This window comes from Microtus ochrogaster, linkage group LG5 (assembly GCF_000317375.1).
Source record: "Microtus ochrogaster isolate Prairie Vole_2 linkage group LG5, MicOch1.0, whole genome shotgun sequence".
Lineage (NCBI taxonomy): Eukaryota > Metazoa > Chordata > Mammalia > Rodentia > Cricetidae > Microtus > Microtus ochrogaster.
Genome location: NC_022031.1, coordinates 13,952,106 through 13,962,023, shown reverse-complemented (window position 1 = coordinate 13,962,023; position 9,918 = coordinate 13,952,106). Strand labels below are relative to the sequence as shown.

Genomic DNA, 9,918 nt, shown 5'->3' with positions numbered 1-9,918 from the left:
CCTTTTTGTCTTAGTGACAGTGTCCTTTGCTTTACAGAAGCTTCTCAGTCTCAGAAGGTCCCATTTATTCAATGATGCCCTTAGTGACTGTGCTGCTGGGGTTATACATAGGAAGTGGTCTCCTGTGCCCATGTGTTTTTTTTTTTTTTAACGAATATTATCTGTAGGCTGCTAGCCAGTATTTATCTAAAAGTCTTTTCAGAAGGGCCTGAGCAGGGCTACTTTAAGAGTCTTTGAGGGGTTTTGTTGTGGTTGTTTTGTTTTCCTTTTGTGTTTCTACTATGAAAATGCTCAGCGAGGCCCTGTTGTCATTAATGATTTACTAAACTAAATGGAACAGATTCAATCTCCTTTTCAGCCTTCACATTCTGTAAGGAAATTTCCTCTGTTGTAGTTAAGATAATCTGATAAACACTTCTCTTAGGGTTTTTATTGCTGTAAAGAGACACCATGCCCATGGTAACTCATAAAGAAAACATTTAATTGGGGCAGCTACTTACAATTTCAGAGGTTAAGTCCATTATCCTCATGGCGGGGAGCATGGCAGCATGCACGCAGACATGGTGCTGGACTAGCTGAGAGCTCTGCATCTTGCAGGCAACAGGAAGTTGACTGAGACACTGGACTGTATCCTGAGCATAGCAAAACTCAAAGCCCACCCCCACAGTGACACATTTCCTCAAACAAGGCCATGCCCACACAACAAAGGCACACCTCCTAATAGTGCCACTCCCTGTGAGATTCTAGGGGCTAATTACATTCAAACCACCACACCACTAAATTATAATTTGTCTTTTGGGATGCAGTGGTTAAGGATCTGTGTGTGGACTTTCTGTCGGCCCACTCTTCTTTGTAGAAGTGTTTGTAATCATTTATATTTTGGAGCCTTAGCTTTCTCAACTGATTATTTTGAAAATGAGGTATGATCATCTGTGCTTAATACACACATCACTGAGCCTTTAAAGTTTCATGAGGTCCTAATCTGAGTGAAGCCTGTGAAGGGCGTATAGAGCACCCACACTGGAGAGGGTCTGTGGAAAAGTCCTTACTTACATATTGTCCAATATGTGTATAAATACACATCATAAAGATGCATAAGTGCAGAGAGTTGATCAATAGATGCTAAGTAATAGTAAGAGAAAAAGATAAGAAGACCTGTTGCATGGTAGGATGCCTTCAGATAATGATAAACAATGTTATGAATATACAACAGTTTGTATATTTTTAAAAACTAGAAGAATTTTTGTGTATTTTCACTATAAAATAATAAATATTTAAAATGATAGACATCTTTAACTTGATTTAAACTTTGAACATGTACATGTTTTGAAATATCCGTATCTTATACATATGCATAATCTTTTCTTTCATATGTTAATTAAAATGAATTTAGTGTCTAAAAGTCTGTGACTGAAGAGAAATACCCATGTTTGTTTTCTAGGTATTGGTTTGCCTTGAGACAGGGTTACCAGGTGGTTTTCAAACCCAGCAGCAGAACAAGTGATTTCTCAGAGGAGCAAACGGACCCTCACAAAGAAGCTATAGGCATAGCCACCGACTTGAGCATGCTCAGGCTGTTTGAGGCCTACCTGGAAAGCTGCCCACAGCTCATTCTTCAGCTCTATGCCTTTCTGGAGCGGGGCCAGGCAACTTTAAGTCAGTGTAAGTCTTTCCTAATACCCCCCGGCTAGACGTATGCCACCACAATCTTATTATACCTTTATAAATCTCAGGACTGTTTTTGAATTTTTTAATTACTAATTGAAATGAAATTCAGCAGCATCTTTCAAATATTAAAAAATGTGTGAAGGTAGAATCTCTATTTGTATTCCAACTGTTCCTTCCCTTGTCTGCCCAGAGGGAAACTTCTGCTGTTGGTCTAGATCATCCGTCAGAGAGCCTGGGAAAGTGTGCGCTATCTTTTCCTTTCTTTTCCCCTAAGACAGAGAAGACAGCATCTGGCCTTTTGTTTTGTTTTCACCTGCACACCCTGCAGTGATGTCCAGACTAATTACAGGGAGGGTTCCCTCCTTCTCCTTACCACACGCTCCATGCTACAAATGGCAGATGAACCACAGCCTACCAGCCCCTCTGTCATTTATGCTCATTTAGGTTGTCTGGAAGCACCTGATATTAAATGATGCTACAAGTAAACTTTTGCATCTTTACGGTGTGATTATATCCTTATGTTTATTGCTTTTTCCTTTGATCTTTTCTGAAATTTAAAATCGTTTTCATACAATATGTCCTGAATACAGTTTTCCTTTCTCTACTGTTCCCGGTTTACCCCTCCCATCTAGATCCACTCCCTTTCTGTCCCCCGCTAGAAAACATATGAGCATCTAAGGGATAATAATAAAATAAAATATAATAAGATAACAAACCAAACAAGTCAGAATAGGACAAAATAAACAAATGGAGAGGGAGGAGTCCAGGAAGGCACAAGAAGCAGATGGAGACACAGAAACCCACCAGTTTGCATGCTCAGTAATACCATTAAAACACAAAACCAGAAGCCATAATATATGTACAAAAGACCTGTAACACGATAGACAGACAGATAGATAGATAAAAAGTTAAAAATAAAAAAGAAAGAAAAAGCCCTGACATGGCGATATGAAGCAAAGACCCTCCAAAGATGCCATTGAGCCCATTTTCTGTTGTCATCTACTGCTGGGCATGCAGCCTCTGCTTAAGAGTAGTTTGTGTCCCCAGAGAGACTCCCCCGGAGAAAACTAAATTTTCATTTGCAAGGGTTATCAAATGGAGATAGTTTCTTGGTAGGAATGGATGAGCATGTTCACTTCTTATCTATTACTTCTTTTCTTCAGGGAAGAATTTAAAGAGTTTATTAACAATAAAAGCTGGGTAGTGGTGGCGCATGCCTTTAATCCCAGCACTTGCGAGGCAGAGGCAGGTGGATCTCTGTGAGTTCAATGCCAACCTGGCCTACAGAGCGAGTTCCAGACAGCCAGAGATACACAGAGAAATACTGTTCCAAAAACAAAAACAAAACATAAAAAGAAATAAATGGAGAGAGAGAGAGAGAGAGAGAGAGAGAGAGACAGAGAGAGAGAGAGAGAACAATTATCTAGCAATAGAGAATGTAGCTAAATTTTTACAGACGTTTAGACCAGGTAAACAATTTAAATAGACCTATAAGTCGTGAGGAGATAGAAGCTGTCATAAAGAACCTCCCAACCAAAAAAAAAAAAAAAGTCCAGGACCAGATGGTTTTAATGCAGAATTTTATCAGAACTTCCAAGAAGAACGGATACCTATACTCCTTAAGGTGTTTCACATAATACAAACAAAAGAGTCATTGCCAAACTCCTTTTTATGAAGCTACAGTTACCCTGATACCAAAACCACACAAAGACCCAACCAAGAAAGAGAATTACAGACCAATCTCGCTCATGAACATCGATGCAAAAATTCTCAATAAAATTCTGGCAAACTGAATCTAAGAACACATCAAAAAAATTATCCACTACGATCAAGTAGGCTTCATCCCAGAGATGCAAGGCTGGTTCAAAATACGAAAATCTAGCAATGTAATCCATCATATAAATAAACTGAAAGAAAAAAATACATGATCATTTCATTAGATGCTGAAAAAGCATTAGACAAAATTCAAGACCCCTTTATGATAAAGGTCTTGGAGAGGTTAGGGATACAAGGATCATATCTAAATATAATAAAAGCAATATATAGCAAGCCAACAGCTAATATCAAATTAAATGAAGAGAAACTCAAAGCCATTCCACTAAAATCAGGAACAAGACAAGGCTGTCCACTATCACCATATCTCTTCAACATAGTGCTTGAAGTTCTAGCAATAGCAATAAGACAACATAAGGAGATCAAGGGGGATTGGAATCAGAAAGGAAGAAGTCAAACTTTTGTTATTTGCAAATGATATGATAGTGTACATTAGTGACCCCCAAAACTCTACCAAAGAACTCCTACAGCTGATAAATACCTTCAGTGATGTGGCAGGTCACAAGATCAACTCAAAAAAATCAGTAGCCCTCCTACACACAAAAGATAGAGAAGCAGAGAGGGAAATCAGAGGAGCTTCAACTTTACGATAGCTACAAATAGCATAAAGTATCTTGGGGTAACTCTAACCAAGGAAGTGAAAGATATTTGACAAGAACTTTAAGGCTTTGAGGAAAGAAATTGAAGAGGACACCAGAAAATGGAAGGATCTCCCATGCTCTTGGGTTGGGAGGATCAACATAGTAAAATGGCAATTCTACCAAAACATTTAGAATAAAAAATACAGTTCTTAGAAGAGTCTTTTCAGAGAATTTTTTTTTGAGACAGGGTTTCTCTGTACCTTTGGAGCCTGTCCTGGAACTAGCTCAGGTAGACCAGGCTGGCCTTGAACTCACAGAGATCTGCCTGCCTCTGCCTCCCAAGTGCTGGGATTAAAGGCATCAGCACTACTGGGCTTTTCAGAGAAATTAAATGACATAGAAAACATTTATGTGATCAAATTTAATCAAAAACGATTTATAAGGTTTTTAGTCAGCATACTCTTCACACACACACACACACACACACACACACACACACACACAGATTTATTTTATGTATGTAGTGCTCTGCCTGCACACCTGAAGAGGACACAAGTTCTCATTACAGATGGTTGTGAGCCACCATGTGGTTTCTGGGAATTGAACTCAGAATCTCTGGAAGGGCAGCCAGTGCTCTTTACCTTTGAGCCACCTCTCCAGCACCTCCATTAGTATATTCTTAAGGATACAAATACATGACTAGAAAGAAACATTTGTATGAAAATGTGCCAAAATATTAAGTATGGCTGCTGTTGGTAGTGGAATTTTAATGAATTTTTTCATTTTTAAATGTTTTTGGATGTTATTTGATAATGATAAAAATTATTTGAAATATTAAAATGTCACGTTGCCATGAAGAATATCATGCATGATGACCAAATGAGCTATCCCAAAGCTACTGGATTAGTGTAACACACTCAATTCAATAAATGTAATATGTTATATAAGTAGGCTTAAGGAGGAGGTGCAGGGAGATTCCAAAATGTTCAACATGCCTTCATGATGAAAGTCCTGAAGAGATTATGAATGAATGGCTCATACCTCAAAATGTAAAAACCATATACAAGACACCTATGGCCAATATTAAACTAATAGAAAAGCTGAAAGCATTCCCTCTAAAATTGGGAATGAGACAATGATGCCTACTCTCATCTCTCTTATTCAATACAGAGTTCAAAATCCTCATTGGATAAACAAAAGAAAGACATAAAAGAGATAGACATATGGAGGGAGGAAGTACAATTGTCCCTACTTGCAGCTGTGTAATTCGTACTTACAGACTCCACAGACTCGACCATAAAGCTTGCAGACCTAAGAAAGTGCTTTCGGTATAACTGTGGTACATAAGATCAATATACAAAAATCAGTACTGTTCATATACTTACAGATAACTCACAGAGAAAGAAATCAGAGAAGATATTCCATTTATAATAGCTCACAAAAATAAAGTACCTGGGAATAAGCCCAATCAAGGAAGGGAAAACCTCTACAGTGAAAATTTCAAGAATTTGGAAAAAAAACCCAAAGAAGATACTAGGTAATGGAAAAATATTCTATATTTCTGGCTTGGCAGACTCAATATTGTAAAAATGGCTGTGTTATTGTGTTAGCAAAAGTAATCTACAGATTCAATGTGGTTTCCATCTAAATACTAGTGTCATTCTTCGTATAATCTAAGAATTCTTATGGATCCACTAAAGCCCACAAAACAAATACTAGTGAAATAATGAGGACACCCACAGCTGGAGGTATTATAATATCTCCTCAAATTATACAATAAAGCTGCAGAAACAAAGGCAGTCTCGGGCTGGCATAAAAACAGACAGGTAGACCAATGGAACAGAATGGACGGTCTGTGGCCATGGCTGCCTGATTGTGGACAAAGTTTTCTAAAACATGCTACGGTGTTGGCTTGGCCTAATAGTGCTCCCCAAAGAACCACAGCTATCTAAAAACAACCCCAATATCAGGTATGAGGAACCCTCTTTCCAAGTTGTTGGTCTGGGGAGTCCAAAAGTCCTACACAGTGATGCTCTGTTTCACAAAAAACAAAAACAAACAAATAAAACAAAGTCCAAAAGACTCCCCAGACAATATAGGTTATTGCTGTTGACCTTGTTTGCCCCCAGAGGTAGAAGTTACAATACTATTTCTGAAGGCAGCAGGCACTTTTGACAAAAGACCAGGAATTCCAGGCTGGATCTGACTTGAAAGCTCCCCCAATCCTCCACTGAGAACTAGTTTTCATAGCACTGAACTTGTTATGCAAGCTTCCAAGGGAGGGAAGCAGCTGATAATCCTGCCCAGCTGTAACACTATGAACCACGACAGCCAGGATGGACAGCCAGGATGGCATGACAATCCTAAGGTCTCTAAGGCCACCTCAGTGGGAGGAAAAACATGCATTTTCTACCAAGCCCAGGACTAGTGAGGTCAAGGAGAACTTGCCGCTGCCACTTTACTAAGCCATCATAATTCCTAACAGTATTTTAAATATTTGTCCTTGTACACATATATAGCTCTCATCCCTCATCAAAGACACTTCTCTTTAGAATAGAGAATAGAATCAGTAGATAAGAGGCTGTTACAGAACGTCACAACCCTGTTATAGAACAAGTGATTGTGAGATGCCCGGCCCAGCGGATACATCTACAACACAACTCCCACACCCAAGGCTCAGGGGACATTGCAGAAGCATGGGCAGGTTCTTCTAAGAACCAGAGGTCCAGGAAGTCTGCTGTGAGATGTTTCCTAGAAATGACGTCAAGGGAGGTCTCGCCCACCGTACCTCAACAATATGGCTCCCTAAACAAAGCCTGAAGAAGTATAACAGCAGTAGACATACTAGCACGGAAGTGAGCTCTCACAGGATCCCACCCATAGCAAGAAACTAAGGAATTCTGGGACTGGGGTTGCAGATCAGTGGCCAGGGGACCTGGAGAAAGTGACTGCTGATTTTTTTTTAAAGGTTTGTAGAACTTTTAAAGCTATGTGCATGTGTTAATTTGGAAACTAAAGCCAGGCATGGTGGTGCACACTTGTGATCCCAGCAACTCAGAAGCCTGAGGCAGGCAGATTAATTCTGAGTTCAAAACTACCCTGGGCTACACAGTGATGCTCTGTTTCACAAAAAACAAAAACAAACAAATAAAACAAACAAAGAAATTGCTCAAATACAAAAACATATACTTGGCCTGGAAAGAGGGGTCAGCAGATAGGAACACTTACTGCTCTCACACAGGACCAGGTTCAGCTTTCAGAAGCCAAACGATGACTCCCAGTTATCTCTAACTCTAGTCCCAGGAGATCCAATGCCTTCTTCTGGCCTCCATGGGCATCAGGCACATGCAGGCCGAACACCTGTAGATGAAAGATTTTTAAAAAAATTCAAAATGTCACTGGAAAGTTTAGAGGAAAGTGATATTTTAATTAAACAGGAGGAGAAAATGAATACAGATTCATTGTGTTTTGTGCCAAAATCAAGAGAGGAGACTATGTGCTTATAAGGCCCTGCCCATCCTCATCCTCAGCAAGAAAGACACAATTGGCAAGCTGGCTAGGCACATGCAGCCCCTGGGTGCGACTCAAAGCCACTCCTACCGTGTGACTACTTCATTCTGATTTTCTCAAATATTTGCTTCCGCTGTGAAAACATCCTCTGCTTTGGTGACGGGGTTGGAAATGGTTTGCATTCCCAGAACAACGATGAACTTCTTCTTTGGCTGATTGCTGGGAGAAATAGGTAAAGATGTCAAACCTATAGAACTCAGTGAATTTCAGAGGACATTTGTTCATGTGACTATGGATCGGTAGGTTATGAAAAATGATTTTTGTTAATGATGTATACTTACATTAAATTTTATGTTCAACTGTCTCATACCTCGTTAAGCAATCTCTCAGTGAATTAGGTATGTGTACAAGGTTAGAGCCAAATAGTGTAGAAAATGGTAGGCATAATTGTAGTGTTTAGCAAAGGTTTTATTTACTGAATCTATTCAAGATTATTCTAAAGCAGTATGATATAGTTCATTAACATATTAACTTTCAGACAGTTTTAGTTTCAAATCTCAGTTCTGTGAGTTTATAGTTGCATGTTAAGAATCGAGTAATAATTTTTTTCAAACCTTGACTCCCCTAATGCTATGTGGAGATATCAAAATCTACCTCCAGCGAATTAGATACGCCAACTGCCTGATGTGTTGGCGTGTCTACACTGCCAAAGCGTGCATGACACAAGCTAATCTACTGTTGTTATTACTGTTCTTACTAATACTACTGTTACCATCCATAGGCCAATCTGTCTTTTGTGTTTTCCTTTACAGATGCGGTCATCATGGCTTCCTGCTTTGCTATTTCTTGGTCAACAGTCGATTATCAAATAGCTTTAAGAAAATCATTACCTGATAAAAATCACCTCAGTGGACTCTGGCCCAAACTCACATATCTCTTCTATAAGCTGTTTACCTTGCTGTCGTGGATGCTGAGTGTGGTGCTTCTGCTCTTTGTGGATGTGAAGGGTGCTTTGTTCCTGCTGTCATTTCTTTGGATCATAGGTTTTATTTGGGCGTTTATAAAGCAAACTCAGTTTTGTAATTCTCTACATATGGAATTCTTATATAGGACTGTTGTTGGATTCATCCTTGTGTTTACGTTTTTTAATATCAAGGGACAGAATACCAAATGTCCAATGTCTTGCTATTATACTGTAAGGGTGCTAGGCACCCTGGGCATCTTGACTGTGTTTTGGGTTTATCCTCTCTCTATTTTTAATTCAGACTATTTTATCCCTATCAGCGCAGTCATAGTTCTCTCTCTTTTCCTTGGGATTATTTTTCTTACTGTTTATTATGGGGTTTTTCACCCAAACAGATATGTAAAAACACAGCACGATGAAACTGATGGAAAACCAGCCCAGAGAGATTGTAGAATGAGATATTTTCTAATGGATTAAGTTATGAATCTATGAGAAATGTTTTATTTTTGTTTCATTAACTAATAAAGAAAACATCTGCTATATGTTTGTGTTGTTTGTTATGTTTGCCACCTTCGACTTTAAGTGAGTTATGGTACATGGTAAGTGAGAGCATAATCATATTTTATTATTTAAAATATTTCTTCTTAATGCTGCTGAGGATTAAGCCCAGAGCCTTGTACACGCTACACAAGTATTTCACCACTGAGTCGCACCCCCAGCCATCTTGATGGTTTCTAAAGTCCTGAGTATTGTGGTATTTCCTTTCTGTCTGATAATGTATGTACACACATTCAGACAAATATTCATACACACATAGAAATAAAAAAAATCTTTAGAATGGTTTCTTTATTCATTCCTGGAGACATAATGTTTGTGTATAACCTATATACTTTTGTAGCATTTTCATGGTCTATGTTCATTGGTGATAAATCTCTTTCTTTCTTTCTTTCTTTCTTTCTTTCTTTCTTTCTTTCTTTCTTTCTTTCTTTCTTTCTTTTTCTGAGACAGGGTTTCTTTGTAGCTTTGGAGCCTGTCCTGGAACTAGCTCCTTTTTATCCCTCTATCTGATAATGTTTTTATTTTTTCCTTCATTCTTGTAATTCATACACACACAAACACACACACATACATACACATATATGTTAGCTCTGTGGGTATTATCTTACACATCTCTGAATCATATATAGAAAACATATTTATAAGCTCTCTCTCTGCATGACCTAGACTAACTTTGAACTCATGATCCCCCTGCTTAGCTTGTGGGTGCTGGGATTGCAGTTGCTTACTGTCAAGCCTAAATCATGTGTGATTTTCTTTTCTTTCTTTAGAAAAAAATTTCCAGATACAGAATTTTGGATTGGT

General features: G+C 38.6%; 1 protein-coding gene across 1 annotated transcript in view; it reads left to right on the top strand.

Moving 5' to 3' along the window:
• Positions 1–9,033, top strand: part of Xkr9 (XK related 9) — a 25,767-nt gene extending 16,734 nt beyond the window's left edge. The window contains exons 3-4 of the mRNA XM_005361877.2: positions 1,442–1,662; positions 8,405–9,033. Of these exons, the coding sequence (XP_005361934.1) occupies positions 1,442–1,662; positions 8,405–9,033 (850 nt within the window). The remainder of the gene's footprint in view (positions 1–1,441; positions 1,663–8,404) is intronic.
• Positions 9,034–9,918: the final 885 nt, after the last annotated feature.